Source organism: Neurospora hispaniola, assembly GCF_033458365.1.
Source record: "Neurospora hispaniola strain FGSC 10403 chromosome Unknown B0T23scaffold_1, whole genome shotgun sequence".
In the NCBI taxonomy this organism is placed as follows: Eukaryota; Fungi; Ascomycota; class Sordariomycetes; order Sordariales; family Sordariaceae; genus Neurospora; species Neurospora hispaniola.
This window is the reverse complement of record NW_026944406.1, coordinates 3,365,770-3,386,990: the sequence shown is the minus strand read 5'-3', so window position 1 is coordinate 3,386,990 and position 21,221 is coordinate 3,365,770. Positions and strand designations below refer to the sequence as shown.

The following is a 21,221-nucleotide window of genomic DNA, read 5'->3' as shown; positions in this document are numbered from 1 at the left end:
ACGGGGCACCATGCAGGAAGCGGCCTTATCGTATTCTGCCTTATTCTACCGCCTATCGCTGATGCCCATAGCCTGCCGGTCACCCCCCAGCATCCAATCCCAATGCATCAGACGTCTGGCGCTCTCCCAGTGCAGTGACATCCACGCTCCCGGGCTCTGGATCCTGGAGCTACACCACGCTGCCAGTTTGTACACTACACCATATTCGCATATCCCACACAACAACTGACGACGACGACAACATCGCAGACAGTTTGGCATAACCTGTAAATCATGCAACTCTCGATAGTAACAACCCTGCTCGCCTCTACGGCAGTGCATGCCTTCTCGGACTCTTCACCATTTGTCCTCTTTTCCACCTCCAAGTACGTCATGTCCCAATTGTCGCCGTGGGTGGTGTCCCTTGCCCTCGCGCCATCACGATCTTGTGCACCACATCCCACTCAGTTGCGCTTCCATGCATGTGACTTCGACTGAAGATGCTGACCCTTTTGAAACCGTGATTTCCAGGCTCAACACACCCGAAAGATACGATCAGCTCCAAACCAGCAATCAAGTAATTGCTTCCGCCAAGGAGATCCTTTCCTCTTGTCCTACGAGGGACTACGTTATCGTCTCCCAGCCGAACGTGCACGCCGCCGACATCCGCGATGGCTCGCACTGTAAAATGCGCAGTCTATGCGACACAATCGCAAGCAAGGAAATCAAGGGCCGGTTCAGCGTTGCGGAGGTAGTCGGCGACCTCTCAACCCATTCGTTGGAGGATTATGTGAAGGAAGCCTGCGCAGCCAAGGGGAAGGTTGCCGGTATCGTCAAGGTTGACCTCACGCATCTACCTTCCTTGGAGCACAAGGATAAGAGGGCGCAAATCCTGGCTTCTAATGGTATGTTTAGTTCGGATCACGGGTCGGCTATTGAATTGCCCCATACTAACCTGAGCAACCATAGACGATCAGCTGGGCCTGATGCTCGATACCCTTGAGGGCGACTATACCCTTGTCATGGTATCAGATCCTAACGAGTTCAAGGCTTACCAGCCTGACTTTATCGAGCCAGTCCATATGGATCTCAAGCGCGGACAGTTTAGCTCTCAGGAGGGCAGTGACAACGGCAACACCACTTATGATAACCGCCCGCTGTTTGCAAAGTATCAGTTCTTCACTCCTGGTATGTAATCATCCTTTCAAGTCGGCGCTTTCTTCCAAGGTAGTAGACTGACACTGAACCAGGCATTTTCGTCGCCCTGCTCGCTCTCATCGTCATGCTCTCCATCCTTGGCGTTGGACTGAAGGCTCTCGGTAGTCTCGAAGTCTCATATGGCGCTTTCGACAAGGAGATGGGACCGACTGCACAGAAGAAGCAGCAGTAAAGCACTTGGAGGCCCTGTGCCTAGTATTTTGTAGGGTTTGGGATGCAACGAACAACAGATGTGCATGCGGCAGAACAAAGGTTTTGTTTTGCTATGGAATCATGCTATGTATATGGGTTTGGGGGACAGGCCGGAGTTCGAGGGTTCTTGTTCTTGGTTGGGTATCATTAAAGCATTGCGCATTCGTACACTAGAACAACACAAGATGGGAATGAAAACAAGAATGCACGCATGAGCTATGATATGGAGCTCATGATATGCATGAAACATGTGCAATCTTGGAAACTTCAGCCTGTCACCTTGGTGGAATAAATTTTCTTTCACGCCGCTGATATGTGCCAGATAGTCCTCTATTGATGTTTTCCCTTACAGAACGCCTTGAAAGTGAACAAATAAAATGCTGAAATAACCGCCCCCTCAAGAAATCATTCTCGCCATACTCTGATCTCTTCCAGATCGACTCCTGCGGTAGCCCTTAACCAACCCTGGGCAGTCACCCAAAACCATCCATTCATTGCTCCCCGCAGGTGACCAGCCTTCTGGCATCGCATGCATTCCCCGAGTTCGTGTAGGAGCCACTTCTCCACTCTACCACTGCTTGGTGCTTACTATCCGATGAAGATTCCCCGATTCTCCAACAGGTCTCCAACCAGTCCAATTAGTCCAGTCGACACGACCATCCCTGAAAACGCCTCGCCTTGCTGCCTCGCGCTCCACTCATACCAAGTGGCTAGGCAAGAGAAAGTTGGCCACGCCGTTCTTGACGGCGTACTCGTGCCCGCAGTGGCCGCACACGAGCTTGCCCTCCATCATTTGGGTCTCCATGAGCAGCTCGTGCAGCTCCTTGAGGAGAGCCTCGTCGGACTGGAGGTCCTCTGGCGAGGGAGGCTGCTCGGGGAGGGTGGGGAAGCCGAGCTGGTGTGTGTGTTAGTTGAGGACGTTGTTGAAATGCTGTTGTTTGGGGTGAAGTGAAAGTGTGGGAGGATGAGGGAGGTGTGAGATGGACATGTGGAAATTCTCTGGAAATTGGGGATGAAGATATGTTGTGAATCCATATTGGATTGAAATGCAAAACGAGTTCAACGTACCTCGGTAGAAGTAGTCCGCAGAGCAGCCCAGTCGATGCGAGGCAAGACATTAATCAGAAGTTGAGGGTTGATCTCGATGTCATCTTTGGCCAGCTCGGCCTCCTTGGGGTGCAGCGGGAACGAGTCGTTGGATGACTTGCAGTTCTTGACCGCGCAGGTCAGAAAGTTGAGTGTCATGACCTTCATCTTGGCGGGTTTTGGTTGATTGAATATTATGCTTCTCAACTAGTTTTGGATTCGGCCAGCGAGACGTAGAGTTTCGGGGAAGATAGTGAAAAGATGTTCAAGGTTTTCCTGGTCGTGGTTTACAAGTCGGTACTGTCTTACCAAAAATGTATCGAAAAAAAAAAAAAAAGTTCGATATCCCAGCGACTCGAACGGATAAAAATGGATCCACGTGATGCTACTTTTATGCTTCGACTTACAGACACGCCACTACATCGCCAGAGCAACCATCACAACCATTACTGCGACTGATATACATAGGAATAAAAGCGAACTATGCGATGATCCAAATATGCCCATGATTTGATTCTGATTGTTTTTTTCCCGTTTAACACTACTCGTCTGGGCTACTCACGCCCGCCCAGACCCCCATAGCTACCTGTTATGCAGCCTTGTCAGATTTCAAATATTCGAGGTATTGCCTACTCCATGCCCTTTCCGTACGTACCCTTAGGGGCGCGACGAAGGCGAATATATAAAACGAGACCTAGAACTAATACGCCAAAGAAAAGGACCTTGGCGAACAAGGGGGCACCAGTGTCATCGTCGTCGGCGGTGGCGGCGGGGATGCTGTCGTGCGCAGGAGGCTTGGCATCGGTAACAGGAACAGGAGCAGCAGGCTTCTCGTCTTCGTTTGCGTACGCGGGAGATGCCCATTCCGATTGGCCTTCCAGGCCTGATGAGAAAAAACACCGACTCATCAGCACATGGACTCATATACACGGGTAAACGGTCATAGGAACAAAACGATCCACAGTTGGACACCATTGTAGGTATGAGGATCCAAAATGTTTTGCTTCTATATCCTTTCCTCTTTTATATGACCTTTCCCACACAGGTTTGTGAACAGTTAATGGCGGGGAAATGGGGATTCGCAAGGGTGGATAGAAGACGCTTTTTAAAGCTCCACATGGATACCTTCAGGGGGAACCTCAAGCTCGCCACTCTTGGCGATCTTGATGGGCTCAGCAGGAGCATCGCGAGGGCCGGTCTTGGTGTTCTCGATCTTCTCGACGACATCGTAGCCCTCGAGGACCTCGCCGAAGACGACGTGCTTGCCATCGAGCCAACTGCAACAGAATGCGTATTAGCCAACTGGGCACTTCCTAGACCATGCGGCTCGAGTGTATTCGACTTACGAGGTGATGACAGTGGTAATGAAGAACTGGGAGCCGTTGGTGTCCTTGCCAGCGTTGGCCATTGAGAGGAGACCCTTCTTGGAGTGCTTGAGCTTGAAGTTCTCATCGGCGAACTTGTCACCATAGACTGTACACAAGCGGTTAATAATATGGACCAAAGTGCCTAATAGAACTTGGAAGTAACATACTGGACTTGCCACCGGTGCCATCGCCCTTGGTGAAGTCACCACCCTGAATCATGAACTGCTTGATGACACGGTGGAAGGTAGAGCCCTCATAACCGAAGCCCTTCTCGCCAGTGGCAAGAGCGCGGAAGTTTTCAGCGGTCTTGGGGACGGTCTTGCCATAGAGACCCATAACGATGCGGCCGAGGGGCTTGTCGCCCTGCTCAATGTCGAAGTAGACCTTGTGGGTGATCTTGGGGCCCTTGGCTGCCTCGGCGGACTGCGCAAAAAGCAGCATCGCGCCGAGGAACAGCGCGGCGGCGAGGAGGAGTCGCCGCAAGCTGAACATCTTGACGGTTCACGATAGTTTTTGGATTGAGATGGGAAAAGACAATGACCTGACCCAAGTCAAAGAATTGGTGGAAAAGAAGAAGAGGAGGAGGAGGAAAAAGAGAAGGAAAAGGACAATTGATGAGACACGATGGTTCTCTTCGGTTGGTCCCCGGCTCCGTTGAAGCTACGTTTCACCTACCAAATCGGGCGAGCTGCCCTCCACTGCCCGTCCCCGCGACCGGGGAACCTGGAACCAGTGCACTGACAACCGGACCGACAGCGCGCGTCGTCCAACCAGTTCCTTTGCATCAAGGGCCTCGCATTTTCCCCTCAAAACAACAGGGGCAGCAGTCACCATGTTCAGACAAGACGGGGTTTGATGGAATCGTCGGGGTTCGTTCACAGCGACTGCGCGATTGCCCTGAGACGAGGGAGCGGGAGCTGCACCGCTGCAGAAGCGGGGCAGCCGAAGAGGTCCATGGGATGGGATGTCTCACGCCAAGCCGACGGCGGGTCCAGAACCACATGTACTTTTTAGACTCACCCTCAGCCACAAAGGGAGTGGTCAATCTGGGGGGCCGCGCTTGTATGCATAGCGCCGCTACAGTACGTCCAGGTCGAGGCAGTTGTCGAGATCGTGAACCCTGCCGGCCGCAACATCATTATACCTTGGTCTTTATTCTAATCAAAGACAATAGATCACTGCATATACCACCACATTCCCAATCTCTTCATGCAGTGAATCTCCACTTCCTTTGACTTGGGACTAATAAGGCCGGCGCATGTCAATTGATGCAACCGACAACTGATGCCGCAGCTTTCCTCCTCCTCGTCTTCGCAGTAGCGCGATGATGTCCTCCACTCACGAGGAGGACCCCTTCCTTGAGGTCCAACAGTATGCTCTGACCCTCCCCCCTTTTTCCCAACTCATAAACCACAGTCAAGCCAAAACAATGACAGCTAACCAAACTCCAAACACAGGGACGTCCTAACCCAACTCCAATCCACCCGCTCCCTCTTCACCTCCTACCTACGCATCCGCTCCCTCTTCACCTCTTCCTCCTCCTCTTCCACCGACTCCCCTGAGCTGATCGCGGCCCGCTCCGACCTCGAATCCGCCCTCTCCTCCCTCGCCGAAGACCTCGCCGACCTCGTCGAGTCCGTCAAGGCCGTCGAGTGCGACCCCACGCAATATGGCCTGTCGGCGCACGAAGTCACGCGGCGCAAGCGCCTTGTGCAAGATGTCGGGTCCGAGGTAGAGAACATGCGGCAGGAGCTCGCATCCAAATCCGCCGTCTCTGGAAAGGGTACCCAACAAAAGGACCAATTACCAGACCCATCATCTTTCGCCATCCCGGACGGCGAAAACGGTGCCGCTGGCGCCACCGGCGAAGACGACGATTACGCAGCCGAATTCGAGCACCAGCAGCAGATACAGATGATGCGCGAGCAGGACCAGCATCTGGATGGGGTATTCCAGACGGTCGGAGTGCTGAGGCGGCAGGCGGATGACATGGGCCGTGAGCTGGAGGAGCAGAGGGAGATGCTGGAGGTGGCGGACGATTTGGCGGACCGCGTGGGAGGGAGGTTGCAGACGGGGATGCAGAAGTTGACATATGTGATGAGACACAACGAGGACACACTGAGCAGTTGTTGCATTGCGGTCTTGATCTTTGTATTGATTTTGTTGTTGGTTTTATTGCTCATTTTGTGAGCTGGGAGCTGGGTGGGAGGATTGGGGTTGTGTTTTGGAAGACTAGACTAGGCGGGCTGTTTTCTTTTTGGGTTCTGCCGGTTAAGAGGAGTTCTGAAGGGGTGTCTATGATGTTTGGCTCTCCTGTTACTTACTTTGCTTTACCGCCTACAGCATTATGATGGACGGTCATACGGTAATACAATAATGACCTACTGGATCACTGTAACGACGAGTTGTTGCCGCTATGATCCGGTTGGAAACGGGCATCGGTCAGCAACATTGAGTTTGGAGCCATACAAAGGCTCAATTCTGCACCCGATACAAGGCTTTCTTTCCCTGAGTGCCGATGTGCTAGGTTTTGTTTCTGTATGCCCACTACGAGCTTCGCCGCCTTGATTGTAGATACGCTGGGTATATAACAGAAAGCGCCAAATACGCTGGGAAGCCCGGCCTTTCAGCTTCTTCTGGAAGAACACTAACTTTTCGTAACCGGCACATGGCAGACGTTATCCTTCCAAGATGCTGAAAACCTCAAATGACCAACTCCTGAACGCCCTTGATATGACTTTTCTTTCTGACACACAACACACCAACCCCATTCCCCTGACACGACCACTTTATTTATCCAAGAGCAGCTCCAGTACTCTTCCTGAGCAGATCATGGACAACCTGCAACGAGTTCACGGCACTCGACTTGACCGGTGCCCGAGCAGGGAACTCTACGAGCGCGGTCCTCAACGCCGCGAGGGCAGCAGTTCCATATGCATGGATAAACTTCTCCTCGTAGTTCTGGATCATAGCTTTCAGAACCACACACTGGGTATTTGAGATTTCCCCCGAAGGGGTATTGACAATCTTCGCCATGGCCGCCCAGTAATGTCGTGGTGGGTATGGGTTTTGCTTCTTGGACGAGGCGAAGTTTCGCAACGATATCGCGGCGAAGCCGGCACCGAGACCCGTCATTCGGTCAAAATGCACCTGCTCCGTAACCCATCTTCCATTGTCCTTCCACCACCCTATCCTGGCGCGTCCTTGCTCCGTCTTCTCGCTGCCCCTATAACCCCACAGGACGGGACAGACGATGCGGAACTTGGCGAGAAGGATGTCGATCATGGAAGCCCCACGCCACGCGAATGCCGGGTCGGAAAACACGGCGGCAATACAGACACCCACGGGATCGGCTGTCTCTGGTCGTGGACCGCCTTCGTTGATGAACTGGGAAATGGTGGCCTTAGCGAAGACATTCAGTAGATAGATAAATAGCGACGGGACCTGCGGATCGTTGTTGGTAGGCCCTTGGACTGGGGCTCGTGATTCGACGAGGAAGGTGTTCGGGTCAACGAGCTGGGATTGTACGCGGTTTTCGAGCGCCTCGCGTAGTAGAGCAGCAATGGTATTGTTCTGCCATTGTGTCCGGTTAGCACAGTCCCCCAAAAGCCGATTATAAGGCTGATTTGGTGATCAATTACCTGTTGACGGTTGACTCCTGCGCCGCCTCCCGTGAGTTGTCCAACACACTTCCTGATCTCTCGACGCATATCTCCCATACGGGCTTTGAGCGCCTGATTTGCTTTTGCTTGATCCAACATAGACTTCCGCAGCTCTTTCAGGCTTTTGTGTATCACTGCCAATCGGTCCGCTCCTTGTTGCACGGGTGCTGGTGTCGGTAATTTGGCAATGGTCGTGGCCGTGGCGGTTCCATTGACCTGGATATTGTTCCCTAGCAAGTTACTGGTCGCAAGCTGAGAAGAGGCTGCAGATGCAGGCGTTGATTGCTTCAGGGCAGCAGTGGCAGGTTGCGCACTTGTTAGTGTCTGTCCAAATCCTCCAAAAGGCTTCGATGCAGCCGGTGCAGACGCTGGCTGCAACTCGGGTTGCTTTCCGAAAAGTGTTTTGCCATTGACTTGGGTCGCGGGTGGTTGTGATGGGGATGCCGTTGAGGCAGGTTTCGGGGCTGGAGATGGTGCCTTTGCTGGCTCGAAGTCGGGCAGAACGGGCGGGATCTCGATTTTCTTCGCCTTGAGGGCGTTAAGCTTCCTTCGCTCAGCAGCAAGTTGTTCTTCTGCTCGTATCCTTTCCTCCTCTTTCTTGCGCTCCTCGACCAGACGTTCCTGCTCTTGTCTCAAGAGGTGTTCCTGGTACACTCTTTCGGCCTCCTCGCGTACACGTTCATGTTCCCTCCTAGCGGCCTCAATCAGAAGTCTATGTCGGGCCTCGGAATTGCGGTCGCCAGCAAGAATGTCGGATATGACTGATCGCGAGGACGAGCTTGCCCACTGGTTGCCGTTTGGGCGAGCGGGGGACGAACCAGCCATCCTGTCGGTGGTTGGATGCGCTGCTGCTTGACAATCCCAGTCACCCGTCACGATTGCCGAACAGGTGGTACACTGGGAAAATTTTCAGGCAGATATATCGCTGCTTGTTAAAAAAAAATAGGTGATGTTGAGGTGATCGTCCGGTTTTGTCTTCGGCTTGACAGTTGCGGAAGGGTAGTACTATGGATACTATCAAATGGAGTTGTACTTTGCGCGCGTCGCGAGTCCAATAGCGCTAAGTCCACTCCACGGGTGCGGTTTTAGTTTGGCACCCGTCTGTCTTAGTAGTATCTTTACACACTGTGTGTGGCTAGGTGCAGTGGTCCTTGCAGCCGCTTTTGGTGGGGGAGAACGGATGGAAGTGGCACCTTTCTATAAACCAACCTGAACTCCAGCCTTGATATATTGTTGGCAACAAGAACCTACCTGTGTAGACATTACAAAGTGGCTTTGGTATCTATAACCCAAATTTAGATGTCTGCTTATGTTGTGTTACGCTGAAATATCACCAGGTCCTCGGGCTTCCATTTGAATTACAAAGTGATAGGAACAATCAAGAGAAAGGGCTTCGGAGTGACTACCCTTTGGAGTAGCCATTGTATGTACATACGAAGCTAAACTAAGGCAACGTGCTAGTGACATTTCAAACGAACTTTGATGCAGGATGTGTGATGAATCAAGGAAACATCTTTTCATCGTAAATTGCTGCATATCATCCTCATCCATTGGTGCTGCGGACAGCAAACATCGACGAGAAGGTCAGCTTGTGGTCTTTGTATGTGGCAGATAGCAACTCCATTAGTTCCCGTAGGTATTTGTGTCTCTCTTCTCTTCAACCGCCTTTGCGAATCGTACCGTCATCAAAGACACAGACCCCCAAAGCCTGCCGGAGCTTCTGACACGGGAGACACGGCTGTCGTCTTACAGTATGCGGTGTACTCACGTCGATCCAGGGTTTAGGGTATCACCATCATCATTGACATCTTCCCTGTTACGCCGACAAGGCCAGTCCAAATTCCCCAGGTGATGCCGGGCACATCATGATATAGGTTGGCGATCCTCTTTCCGACCAACGTTGAGTTTCCCCGAGAGAAATGTTCGAGCACGTATCCTCGAGTACATCTCGAGTTTGTCGTCCCTGTCCCTGTGCAGACACATTCGTGACAGGGAAGCGTCGCCCAGCATACGCCATGTTTGAGATATCCTGGATCTAAACTAAATGAGGTATGGGGTAAAGACGATTAGCGGGAGTGTCCACTTCTGCCATTTGTGATTTTCCCGAGTCTGCTGAGGAACCGTTTCCCCACTGGCGTCGTTGATTGTAGTGTAGCTTCCCCCGGATGCTCTTGTCGCGGTCCTCGACTCTTCGAAGCTCTTGGCTGTTGAACACAAACTCCAGAAGTAGGTATGCAATGGATGTCATGATTGTAAATTTCGTTTTGAACAAAGGCAGAAGACGGTTTTATAAAAGGGGCTCAAAGGTTACTTCATTCAGTAGAGGTAGTAGTTGCGTTGTAAGAGGAGCACGGTGTGTCGCGCACATGGGGTGTATCCGGTGCACCCTCACACCCTGCGTGCTTGCACCTACCCTGGCGCTACTAACGTTTGGGGCCTTTCGGCTGTCTGGGGCTGGAGTGAGTAGGTACCTACCTACCTAGGTAAGGTACAGGTAGCTGCTGCTACCTCTACTACTACCTCTAGGTACCCGTGGTAGTTCTCGACTGCCCGTGCCCGCTACTTATTTGGTAGGTAGCCCAGGGCACCACTTCAGCCAACTGCCCAGCACCGGCGCTGATAGGTGCAACTGCCGAAACCGTGAGAGATGCCTGCCGTGAACCTGGACCTTCCATGCTCCGCCGCCGCACCGTGTACACCTGCAGCATGCGCCTCCAAGGAGGGACGGACCTCACTCACCTCAGCAGGACGGCCGGGACTGCCAGGCGGGCGGGCACCATCCTGTCGTTTCCCTCTCACGCATCAGTTCGTCACTAGCATGTAGTCTAGGTAGGTAGATACCCTAGGTACAAGCCAGCCCAGGATGCCCGCCGATGGATGGACCTTTCGGGTTCCTCTCGCTGACTGCCCGCTGCGGCGCTGAAAGTGCTCTGCTCCTCCTCCTCCTCCTCCCAGGTCCAAGGCCCAGTCCTCCTGACTTCCTAGTATAGCACCGAACCTCTTTCTCCCGTCCTCCGACTCCTCCTCCTCCTGCACTCTCCCTTTCCCTTTCCCTCCTCACGAACCTCAATCCGCATCGGCTTCAGGCTTCCCTCTAGCTTCAACGTCAACTAGCAAAGCCGGACACCTCCCTCCCTTCTCTCTACACTCCCTCGTAGCAACTTTTCAATCTCTCATTATAACCTCTTTGGACTTGATTTCTTTCATCCAATCCGCTTTAACTGCGAAACAAAACTGTCCTTTGGGGCGACGTCTCCGCACCGCAACCAAACATACCGCAACTCCCATCGCATCTGATGCATCGCAACGGCAATCCGGCCACACAAAAAAGATAAACCCAGCTCAATAACTTTCCCCCTCGTCTCTGTTCGGTCGACCACGCCTCGATTCGATTCGACTCGACTCGACTCGACTCGTCTCGTGCTCTACTTTACTTCTTCACACGCTTTAGTTCCAACGCCGACTTCGCCTTGCATTCGCACTCGACGTGCACCTTTTTCTGCCTGGATCACCCGAGGCATCTGCACCTGTCCGTCCCAACAACCTGCATCATGGATCAGCAACAGCAGCCTCAAGGAGGCGTCTCTGGCCCCGCCGGCCGACGGCTCCATATCGCCCATCGAAGAAGCCCGTCGGAGCTGACCCCGTTGATGAGTATGTTTTCAAACACGAACAGTATGTTTTGAGTTTTGCTATTGTCATCGCCATTGCCATCGTGTACTATTGCGGCGCCCCTCTACCGCTCTTGCACTAGTCTGTTCTTGTTCGTGGCGAAAAGCTTCAAAAGCCAATGATCGTACCCCTGACCCCTTCGCGTTCCCGTCTTGTGTCCTGACTGTAACCCCTCACCCCCCCCCCCCCCCCCCCTTCAATGCGTTGGCGTACTGACTGGATTTTTTTTTTTTTGGTGCAGTGGAACAGCTTGCCATCCAGCAGCAGATCGAACTCCTTCAGCAGCAGCAACAGCAAATTACAGCTCAATATGCCAACCTCGGCATGCTTCCGGCCACGCAACCCCTGGGCCCTGGCGGATTCACCAACTTCCAGCCCATTGCCGGTTTGGCGCCTCAGGCGGGCTTCCAGTTCCCGGTCCAGCTGCAGCAGCAGCCGCCCCTAGCTCCTCCTACACAACCGCTTTCACATCGCCGTAATCAGTCGGCCATTCCAAACATGGGCATGGGGGGCCCGCCGCCTGCTCCCTCTGCCGGCGCCTCTGGTTCGACGTTCGGCAACTTCCAAGATCCCACCCAGGGTCACGCCCGAGAGAACAGCACCGGCGGTCGTGGCGGTCGTGGTGGATCCGGCGGCGGTCATCAGAGAAGACATTCCTTGGCCTTGGCTGATGCCAAAAAGGCCGCCGAGATCGCCCAACAGAAGCGCACGACGTCTACCTTCCAGTTCCCTGCTGCTCCTGCCCCTGGCTCCTCCGAGAAGTCTGAGGATGATGCCAAGACCACCCCGAGCACCACTCCTGCTCCGGCGGAGGGCCAGATAGCTCAGGGATCGTCGTTCCGTGGCGGCCGTGGCGGCCATGGCAGGAGCCAGAGCATGGCTGTTGGTGCCAATGGCCGTGGTGGCCGCGGAGGCCATTTCTCTACCGACTCCATGGGCCAAGGCAGCGACTTTTCTCGCCGCGCTCCTGGTGGCGGCCATGCCCGCACTGGTTCCCGCAACTTCGACGGCAACTGGAGGAACCAGAACCAGAACCAGAACCAGAACCAGGCTCAGGACCAGACCGCTGCCCTTCCTCAGAGCCAGGGCTTCCAGCCCGGTCACCGCAGCCGCGGCTCGGTGAGCCAGTCCATCTCTTCGATTGGATCATTCCAGTATCCTGGACAGCCTCAGCTGGTCCAGTTCCCCGGTCAGATGATGATGCCCCAGGTTTTCCCTGGCCAACAACTTAATCCGATGCAGCTCAACCAGCTTCAGGCTCTTCAGCTTGCTCAGATGAATGGTCAGCCACTTACTGGTCTTGCCGCCAGCCAGCACGCTCCTCAAATGGCTGCTCCTGGTCAGCAAAGCCAGCAACAGCAGCGGAAGACGCTTTTCACTCCTTATCTCCCCCAAGCTACTCTTCCTGCCCTCTTGGGTAACGGCCAGCTTGTTTCTGGTATTCTCCGCGTGAACAAGAAGAACAGAAGCGATGCGTACGTCTCGACGCAGGATGGCCTGCTTCCCGCCGATATTTTCATCTGCGGCAGCAAGGATCGCAACCGTGCTCTCGAAGGTGATCTCGTTGCGGTCGAGCTGTTGGATGTTGGTGAGGTGTGGGCGCAGAAGCGCGAGAAGGAAGAAAAGAAGAAGCGCAAGGATATTACCGACACTCGTTCTGGCTCCATTAGTGGAGGCCAAAATACTGGTGACGACAATGGCAACGCTGAGGGGGGACTCCGCCGCCGTGGCAGCCTCAGACAACGTCCTACTCAAAAGAAGAACGACGACGTGGAGGTTGAAGGTCAAAGTCTTCTTTTGGTCGAGGAAGAGGAGATCAATGATGAGCAGCAGCCTCTCTTTGCTGGTCACATTGTTGCTGTTATTGAGCGTGTTCCCGGCCAAATGTTTTCTGGTACCCTTGGTTTGCTCCGCCCGAGCAGCCAGGCTACGAAGGAGAAGCAGGAAGCTGAACGCGCTGCAAGAGACGGTGGCAATGGCCGCCAACAAGACTCGCGCTCCCACGAGAAGCCCAAGATCGTTTGGTTCAAGCCCACGGACAAGCGTGTCCCTCTGATTGCCATTCCTACCGAGCAAGCCCCCAAGGACTTCGTGGAGAAGCACCAGGACTATGCGGACCAGATTTTCGTGGCTTGCATCAAGCGCTGGCCCATCACTTCTCTGCATCCGTTTGGTACCCTCGTTGAGAAGCTGGGCAAAATGGGTGATCTTAAGGTTGAGACCGATGCCCTCCTTCGTGACAACAACTTCGCGTCCGACGAGTTTGCTGAGGCTGTTTTGCGCAACGTCAGCCAGCAAGACTGGTCGCTTGAAAGTGAGGATCAAGCTGCTCTTGCCGCTCGCCGTGACTTCCGTGGCGAGAATGTGTTCACTGTTGAATTAGATAGCTCTGTCGAGCTTGGCAACGGTGTTCATTTCAAGCAGTTGCCTGACGGCAAGATTGAAATTGGTATTCACGTTCCCGATGTCGCCCACTTCGTCAAGCCCGGCTCACTCGTTGACCGTGAAGCTAAGAAGCGCGGTACTGCGGTCCATCTTGTCAACCGCTTCTGTGCCCTTCTCCCCCCCAAGCTGTCGAGCGAGCTTTGCACCCTCACTCCTGAACAGGATCGCTTGACTTTTAGCGTTGTGTTCCACGTCAACCCCCAGACTGGCGCGGTAGCTGAAGGGGACACCTGGATTGGAAAGGGCATCGTCAAGAGCGGCGGAAAGGTATCGCTTAGCCAGATCGATGAAGCTATTTCCGGTAGCAGCGGATTCTCCCATCCGTCTGTGAAGGCTCTGGACATCCAGATTCTCAACGCTGTCGCCCAGAAGTTCCGTGAAGCTCGCTTGGGCGCCGGTGGCGAACCCATTGCGCCTCTCCGTCTCCTCCAGCAACTTGATGATGAGAACATCCCGCCTAAGCACAACATTTTCGAGTCTAGCCAGGCCACTGAACTTGTCGAAGAGCTTATGCACAAGGCTAACACCCATGTTGCCCAACGTCTGGCGCAGGGACTCCCGGAGAAAGCCCTTCTGCGCAGGCAGTCTGCTCCTAACTCCCGCCGCCTACAGACTATCATTGACCGTATGACTGCTTTGGGCTACGACATTGACGCTACTAGCAGTGGTACCCTACAGAATAGCTTGTTCAAGATTGACGACTCTGACATCAGAAAGGGTATGGAGACCCTCCTTGTCAAATCCATGCAGCGGGCCAAGTACTTCATTGCGGGCAAGACTGCCAGTCTGCTTTGGCCTCACTATGCTTTAAACTTACCCCTCTACACTCATTTCACGTACCCCACCAGGCGCTACGCCGACATTATTGTTCATCGTCAGCTTGAGGCTGTTCTTTCTGATGGAAAGATTGAATATACTGAGGATTTGGAGAACCTTGTCAAGACCGTTGAGTCTTGCAACACCAAGAAGGATTCGGCTCAAAATGCTCAGGAACAGAGTGTTCACATCGAATCTTGCCGCACCATGGATAAGAAGCGGCAGGAGGTTAATGGCGACCTGATTAGCGAGGGTATCGTCATTTGTGTGTACGAGTCTGCCTTCGACGTTCTCATTCCGGAGTGGGGCTTCGAGAAGCGCGTCCACTGCGACCAGCTTCCTCTGAAGAAGGCTGAGTTCAGAAAGGAGAAGAGAGTTCTTGAACTCTACTGGGAGAAGGGTGTTCCCAGCTCCGCCTACGTCCCTGAAGATGAGCGTCCCAAGGCAGCCGCTTCTCAGCGCATCTCGAATGCTCTCGCTGCTGCTCGCCAGGCTGAGGAGGCCGAACGCGCTAAGAAGGATCGCGAGGAGGCTGCCCGCAAGCAGATCGAGACTGGTACCGTCTCGCACGATGATGTTGACGCCCTGTTTCAGGACGAGGACGAGGACGATATCGAGGACAATGCCTCTGATATCACCGAGGCCATGGCCGGCGCATCTCTTGCGGAGCGCCCGACTCAGAGCGTGCCTGGCTCACCTACTCAGTCTGCGGCTGAGGCCGTCGGTACCCTCCACCGTACTCGGTCTGATTCGAAGGTACCCGTCGGTGAGGCGCCCGAGGCTCGCTTGACCAACAAGGAGAAGTACTTGAAGCTCTTCAAGCTCCGCGAGGAGGGTGGCGAGTACATCCAGGATGTAACGGAGATGACCCGTGTGCCTGTCATCCTCAAGACCGACCTTTCCAAGAGCCCACCGTAAGTTCTACATCCCTTCTTCCTTTACAGCATGCACAACTGACCAAACACACAGGTGCCTGACCATCCGCTCGCTCAATCCCTATGCCCTCTAAATGATTTGATGCTTTGGAAAGAAGATGCGCAGCAGTGCAGGAACGGTTAAGATGACTCACCTTAATGTCCGTCGTCATGAGGAGATTTTGTCAAACAAGTAGGAGGAACGGATGATGTATGATGTGTTAGAAAGCAACGTCTTCAAGATTGTTATGTGGGTGTATTCCTTTATTGACGATATGGTGTGCATCTCTTATAGTCTGTTGGCTTATTCGCGAAGGTGTTATCACACTCAACATGGACAAATTGGCGGGTGGCAGCTATGTGACAGAAAGGGGCCCCTATGGGAGTATCAATCATAATTTGGCTACCTCAAATAGCTTTGGTGACGGGGGGATGAATACGTTATGATGAGGATCAGTAAGACAGCAAAAGCCGAGCACAGACATAAATTATAATTATTTGATGAAGTGAGAAGAAGGCGGAATATTATCAATAAGGTGGCGTGGCTATTCGGCCGAATCAAGCTTATCGCAAGTGCAAATGTGCTGACGTCGGAAACATCCCAGCATGTGCTGTTGAGGAAGCTTTACCCATGCCGAGTGTGGGCAAAAATGGGTGTATATACATCGTAAAACATCTCTTTCCAGCTCGGCATCCATGTCTTCCATTTCCTTAGAACGTGTTCACGAATCGAAATCTGTCATCAAGTAGTGTGAGGAGAGGTAGCAGGTAGGAGACAGTCAACGTCAAATCAAGCTTGAAAAGGCTTGGTAAGGGTACCGGGTTAGAACAAATCCGTGTACCCGTGAGACCTTTAAAACGTGTTTGAGACATGGAGGCGATGACCCCCTTCAACAACCCCAACAACCCTAATGTTACAGATTTTCGTGGTGGTGTAACCCCGTCCCCTGTCTATATCTTGAGGACTCTCATTTTCTTTTGGAAATGGAGATATCCGAGCGCATGCAAGATTGGATACACCTCCAACCCTCAACCTTAATTCTCTTATGAGCTTGTTGTTATTGGTTCGGAGTCTCGGTTGACCGTTTGGGATAGTTGAGCTTCCAGGTTCATGATTTTGATCATGTTGCATTGATATGAAAATGGCTTGTTTCTAACTACATACCCCTCTCTCTACATGCCTCCACATGTTTCTGGCTCTATCGTTGTGGTTCAGAGTAGAGCTAGGATTGAGCCAAGAGAGGCTGCTGAGAAGTCCAGAACGAAGGAACGAAACGTCAAGAATGGCTTGGCTACCTAGTTAGTTACTTGACGCTTTCATCAATCACCTTTGATTCAGTCAACCCTCGAAGAAAAGAGTTGGCAAAGATCTAGTGTAGTTCTTTTGGTTACTTACTCTCCTGCCTTGTAACCAGATAGATATCTACCTCGCCAACCTAGACTACCTGTGATAAGGGACGGGATCGGATGTGTTCGGAAGTTTCCAAATATTTCCTCTATGCCATTACATGACATATAGCTAGACAGCGGCTTGTTCGTATCTCACATGCTATTGACATTCCAGCAAGTCAGATCCGCATGCGCCCCTCAATTGGGAAATTTCAACTTTTAATTCGAGTTATGTTAAGCAATACCTGTATATGATAGGTATGTAATACGTACCACTTGCTTCCGAGCTTCTTGCACCACTCATGCAACTCGAGGAACCCCTGCCCATGTCAGTCCCTGGTGGTTTGGGAACGACCACTATCTCCGCATACTATTACCCCAGATCCCCGGAACACTCAACAGCCGTTTGCCGCTGAGTGAAGCTATCTCCTTGCCCTTACATGGTGAAATGTAGGTAGGGTCCATGACCCCGTACACTACATATTCCGTGATCCGGCCCCTTGGCGCTCGCCAGCACCGTATCATCACGACTCTTGTTGGCTGTGACGTTGTCTCCTTCTGGATATATCTTCAGACGGTTGTTTCTTCCTACACTTCTTGTTCGTTTCTCACCATCTTCCTTTTCACCTTCACGATCGATTGTCAACCTGGTGTTGTGTTTGTGTTGCATTTACTCTTCTGTTTCATTCATTCTTTATACCAAGCACGGGTCTGCTTTCTTGCTGCTTCCATTCATTCTCCTTTCGAGTTTTCTACTTGTCTCTTCGAGCTGTGCTCGTCACTTCATCAACCCTGAACGACAATTGTCTAAACGACGATCGACAAAGTCCAGCAACCTACGGCCCTGCCTTGTGGTTTTCCCTACTCATATTGTAATACTGGGACCAGCATAGTCCACACACGCACAGAAGCATATACAGGACCAGGCTCGCATTTCTTCGACGAGAAAGAGACCATTTGGAGGAGACACATCGCAAAAGAAAGACAACCTACATTTGTACCTCGACGTCAAATTGCCACGAAGCAAGTCGACCAGCAAGACAATATGCCTTCAATGACAAAGACCCTCGGCCTGATCACGGCATGCCTAGCTGCCTTGACCTCGGCCTTGCCCGCCATCCCCAAGTTGACAGACAACCAACTCAAGATCCACAGCTTCATGAGACGACAAAATGCCCTTGCTGCCGCCGCCGGTCTAACGGATGTAGATATCCTGCAATTGTAGGCTCTCCTCTTCTCTGCTTGCACAAGCCTCACATCAGCTAACGAACCTGTCTTCCAGCGCTCTTACGCTTGAGCACCTCGAAAATACCTTCTACCGCGAAGGCTTCGCCAAATTCCCTGCCGCCGACTTCACCGCCCTCGGGCTCTCCGAGTCTCAGATCAAGGACCTAAAGGGCATCGGCAGCATCGAAGAGGAGCACGTAATCCTGCTCCAGGGCGCCATCGCCGCTGCCGGCGCCAAGCCCGTACAGGAATGTAAATATAACTTCCAGGCCGTCACCTCTGCCGCCGCCATGGTCGCCACAGCCGCCGTGCTCGAGAACGTTGGCGTGTCGGCATACCTGGGCGCGGCGCAGCTCGTGACCGACCCGGGCATCCTGACCACCGCGGCCTCGATCCTAACGGTCGAGGCACGCCACCAGACGTTCATCAGAGCGGCGAGCGGCGTGGTGGCGGTGCCGCAGGCCTTCGACACGCCCTTGTCTCCTAAACAGGTGTTCAGCCTTGCGGCGCCCTTCATCGCGAGCTGTCCCGATGGAAGCAATCTGATCTTGAAGGCGTTTCCGACGCTGACAATGGGCGGGGACGGGAAGACGGTGGCGGCTGCCGGGTCGCAAGTGAAGCTGCAGAGCAGCGATGCGTCGGCGACGGGTAGCGCGAAGTTCTGCGCTTTCACGACGGGTGGCATCCCCGGCGGTACGGCATTCACGGCGTTCGATGCTGCTACGGGCGCGTGCGTGGTGCCGCAGGGCTTGAAGGGCGTTGTTTATGTGAACTTGGCGAGCGCGGGCCCGTTGACAGGCAAGCTGACGGATGATATCATCGTGGCTGGTCCGATCGTAATGCAGGTGTCGTGAAACGGTTGATGGGGAGCGTCGGTTGTTCTGTTTGTATCGCCATTGTCAGCAAGATGTCTTGGCGTTAGTGGGTGGGGAAGCAGAAGGAACGAGCAGTAGAGACACGATGGAAAGTAATGATTCTGTATTCGATTCTTGGCAAATCTTCAATTGTACATAATTCGTACGTTGGCACGTCTTCTTCGTCGTCCGGTAAAACTGGAAAGTGACTCCTGTTCCGCTCGTCAACAATCGGGATATGGCCAGTGATATATGCTTCTGTCCGCAACCCTGCTCTCCCGAAAAGTCCAGCTTGCCATTCCGTTTTCAAGGGAAGGGACATCTCCAGTTTTTCGACAGAGAGCTGCCCCTGGCCACTGGACTCGACGGAAAGCGTGATCTGGGATGCGATGGGAAAGTGCGCTGCAAGGCAATTGTTGTGCTGCTCTTGCCATTGATGACGATCAATCAGTGGAAGTGACAGACAGATCGGAAAATGAGGCGGACAGCTTTCAAGTTAGCTTGGCCGCATCATCAGGCTCAAAGGCAGTGGGCAAGCTGCTGTGAAGTGATTCACAAAGTCTCGTACAAACCACACACCGGCAACTGTGCACCTCGGTGGTTTTCGAGATCGCCGACACCCACATTCGTGTGGAGGCCAGTCACTCAGTCACAGAACGCTGGCCTCAAACATAAACCACGCAAAAGATGGACGAATGGTGGGCAAGTACGAACTGGGAGCGGAGATGGGTGTCCGTCTTGGTTGCGACAAGCTGGCAGCTACAGTACCAGTAAAGTCCAGCGCCAAGGGTATGTCGGCCCGTATATAGCGCCCACATGCGAGATAAGGTCGCACCGTATGTTAAACGCGGGAGCTTCACTTTGCAGACAGGCTGCAAGTGCTCGCAGCAGCACCGGAAACCCGCGTTGGCCGCTCGGAGATGGGGTTTTGGTGCCGCTTAGCCCCGAATCGTCGCTTGGCGGGGTTGATGGGAGAGGCGGATGTGTGGGTACGGTCGAGATACTGGTTGATCTCTTGATACCTTTACTGGTCGGGCGGTGTTTCCGTGATGTGGACTCGGGCACGAGCACGATGTCGGGGGTTCCCGCCGATTGACATGACTGGCAACCCGAAGTCGGCGGCGTCTAGCGGCCGGGATTGCCCCTGGTGTTGGCGCTGACCATCGGGAAGAATAGGATGTGAAGAAGCTTGTTTCCACTTCACGGGTGGCCTCTTTTCGCGAGTCGGATTCATTTTCATTTCGGCGCCACGCAAATAGGAAGATTGTGCCGCGCTAGAGATGGACCTGTTGGACGTGTAGTGTACTCGCCGAAACAAGCCAGCCGGCGGAAAACTACTTGGGAGAAAAGAGTTGAGCTGCGAAACTGCCACCGGAGAGCAGACCTACTCCCGAAGCTGGTCCGAGAAGTGTACTCGACGAGGCCGGCAACGCTCCATTAATCGTCGAAGTTTCGGCATGTCGAGTTTTTGACGTTGTCGCTTTGGATAGTCGCTGTCGGACTAACTCGGCGTAGCTTCTCGTTGAACTGTGGTGTGGTTGTCTGCCCAGACTTTTCCACGCTCGTTGTCGATGGCGAGGAGTATTTATCTGGTTTTCGCCGAAGCGGACCGCGACCCGTGGTAGTGGCGGAGATACACCACAATCTCTCTTATCTTCTCTCTCTCTCTTTTTTTTTTTTTTTTTTTTTTTTTTTTTTTTTTTTTTTTTTTTTTTTGACTTTGTTTTTTCATTGCCCCTCCGTCCACTGATAAGCTCCTGCAAGGCTGAACAATTGCTGCAGTTTGCAGGGACGCTGACACGTGCCTGAATCGTTATCGTGTATCCCAGGAAGGAAGGTGGGGGTTGGCGACAAGGATGTATACTTGGGAATGCATTCACACCAAGTCAACAACGGCGACGAGTGCATGGCAAGCAGGGGCCTTGCTTCCAAGGGCGGTTTCGGACTGCAACCTGTTCTGGCCTCCCCAGGTAGCTGATCAAACAGTCCAATGACAAGTATCAATTCGTTAGCAAAAGGACAAATCGTATCTCATTCACCCCATATCCTCCAATAAAACCCTGATGCTGCCGCAGCGTTGCATGACTGACCTGACAGCCTGCTACGACACGCGACCTGCGAGGTCGGAGTGCTCGACGGCGGTAGCGACTCTGAAGCGGCGTTGGCAATGAGTGGGCGAAGTTGGGGTTTGGCGCAACTTGGCATTGGTCCGTGGTCCAATCTTTGCCTCAGAAAGGATGGGCTGGTCCAGCGTGCAAACCCATGCGAAACCAAATGGAGCAGAAGAACGAAACCACTCACGACTTGTTCACATAAGCTTTTTACCAAACCGTCGAGGCGACCAATAAGCATGCGCCGATAAGACAGCAGCCGATCCATCATGTATGCGGCTGTGGCGCC

At 53.2% G+C, this 21,221-nt stretch overlaps 9 protein-coding genes across 9 annotated transcripts; 6 read left to right on the top strand and 3 right to left on the bottom strand.

Moving 5' to 3' along the window:
• Nucleotides 1-116: 116 nt before the first annotated feature.
• On the top strand, nucleotides 117-1,680 carry B0T23DRAFT_370171 (BIG/ATPase V1 complex, subunit S1). Its single transcript, XM_062836580.1, has 4 exons — nucleotides 117-365; nucleotides 511-884; nucleotides 949-1,167; nucleotides 1,230-1,680. The coding sequence occupies exons 1-4, from the start codon at nucleotides 274-276 to the stop codon at nucleotides 1,367-1,369; spliced, it is 825 nt and encodes a 274-aa protein (XP_062697202.1). The 5' UTR covers nucleotides 117-273; the 3' UTR covers nucleotides 1,370-1,680.
• Nucleotides 1,681-2,789, bottom strand: B0T23DRAFT_370169 (Trm112p-domain-containing protein). The gene is made up of 2 exons (XM_062836579.1): nucleotides 2,458-2,789; nucleotides 1,681-2,284 (listed from the first exon to the last, which is right to left on the bottom strand). The coding sequence occupies exons 1-2, from the start codon at nucleotides 2,641-2,643 to the stop codon at nucleotides 2,087-2,089; spliced, it is 384 nt and encodes a 127-aa protein (XP_062697201.1). The 5' UTR covers nucleotides 2,644-2,789; the 3' UTR covers nucleotides 1,681-2,086.
• Nucleotides 2,790-2,824: 35 nt separating this feature from the next.
• Nucleotides 2,825-4,816, bottom strand: B0T23DRAFT_370167 (peptidyl-prolyl cis-trans isomerase B). Its single transcript, XM_062836578.1, has 4 exons — nucleotides 4,010-4,816; nucleotides 3,822-3,948; nucleotides 3,601-3,752; nucleotides 2,825-3,358 (listed from the first exon to the last, which is right to left on the bottom strand). Exons 1-4 carry the CDS (start codon nucleotides 4,332-4,334, stop codon nucleotides 3,105-3,107), a joined length of 858 nt encoding a protein of 285 aa, XP_062697200.1. The 5' UTR covers nucleotides 4,335-4,816; the 3' UTR covers nucleotides 2,825-3,104.
• Nucleotides 4,817-4,873: 57 nt separating this feature from the next.
• Nucleotides 4,874-6,348, top strand: B0T23DRAFT_370164 (t-SNARE). Its single transcript, XM_062836577.1, has 2 exons — nucleotides 4,874-5,213; nucleotides 5,300-6,348. The coding sequence occupies exons 1-2, from the start codon at nucleotides 5,167-5,169 to the stop codon at nucleotides 6,030-6,032; spliced, it is 780 nt and encodes a 259-aa protein (XP_062697199.1). The 5' UTR covers nucleotides 4,874-5,166; the 3' UTR covers nucleotides 6,033-6,348.
• B0T23DRAFT_370162 (GLE1-like protein-domain-containing protein) lies at nucleotides 6,349-8,504 on the bottom strand. Its single transcript, XM_062836576.1, has 2 exons — nucleotides 7,484-8,504; nucleotides 6,349-7,415 (listed from the first exon to the last, which is right to left on the bottom strand). Exons 1-2 carry the CDS (start codon nucleotides 8,327-8,329, stop codon nucleotides 6,636-6,638), a joined length of 1,626 nt encoding a protein of 541 aa, XP_062697198.1. The 5' UTR covers nucleotides 8,330-8,504; the 3' UTR covers nucleotides 6,349-6,635.
• A 2,551-nt stretch (nucleotides 8,505-11,055) lies between these two features.
• B0T23DRAFT_306891 (uncharacterized protein) lies at nucleotides 11,056-15,446 on the top strand (the record flags this gene model as incomplete). Its single annotated transcript, XM_062834403.1, has 3 exons — nucleotides 11,056-11,179; nucleotides 11,418-15,351; nucleotides 15,407-15,446. 3 exons carry the CDS (start codon nucleotides 11,056-11,058, stop codon nucleotides 15,444-15,446), a joined length of 4,098 nt encoding a protein of 1,365 aa, XP_062697197.1.
• A 1,653-nt stretch (nucleotides 15,447-17,099) lies between these two features.
• Nucleotides 17,100-17,680, top strand: B0T23DRAFT_20137 (uncharacterized protein). Its single transcript, XM_062833391.1, has one exon. It carries the CDS (start codon nucleotides 17,204-17,206, stop codon nucleotides 17,534-17,536), a length of 333 nt encoding a protein of 110 aa, XP_062697196.1. The 5' UTR covers nucleotides 17,100-17,203; the 3' UTR covers nucleotides 17,537-17,680.
• Nucleotides 17,662-19,059, top strand: B0T23DRAFT_20145 (ferritin-like domain-containing protein). The gene is made up of 2 exons (XM_062833395.1): nucleotides 17,662-17,961; nucleotides 18,023-19,059. The coding sequence occupies exons 1-2, from the start codon at nucleotides 17,786-17,788 to the stop codon at nucleotides 18,819-18,821; spliced, it is 975 nt and encodes a 324-aa protein (XP_062697195.1). The 5' UTR covers nucleotides 17,662-17,785; the 3' UTR covers nucleotides 18,822-19,059.
• On the top strand, nucleotides 19,059-20,036 carry B0T23DRAFT_20156 (uncharacterized protein). The gene has a single exon (XM_062833396.1). It carries the CDS (start codon nucleotides 19,297-19,299, stop codon nucleotides 19,915-19,917), a length of 621 nt encoding a protein of 206 aa, XP_062697194.1. The 5' UTR covers nucleotides 19,059-19,296; the 3' UTR covers nucleotides 19,918-20,036.
• Nucleotides 20,037-21,221: the final 1,185 nt, after the last annotated feature.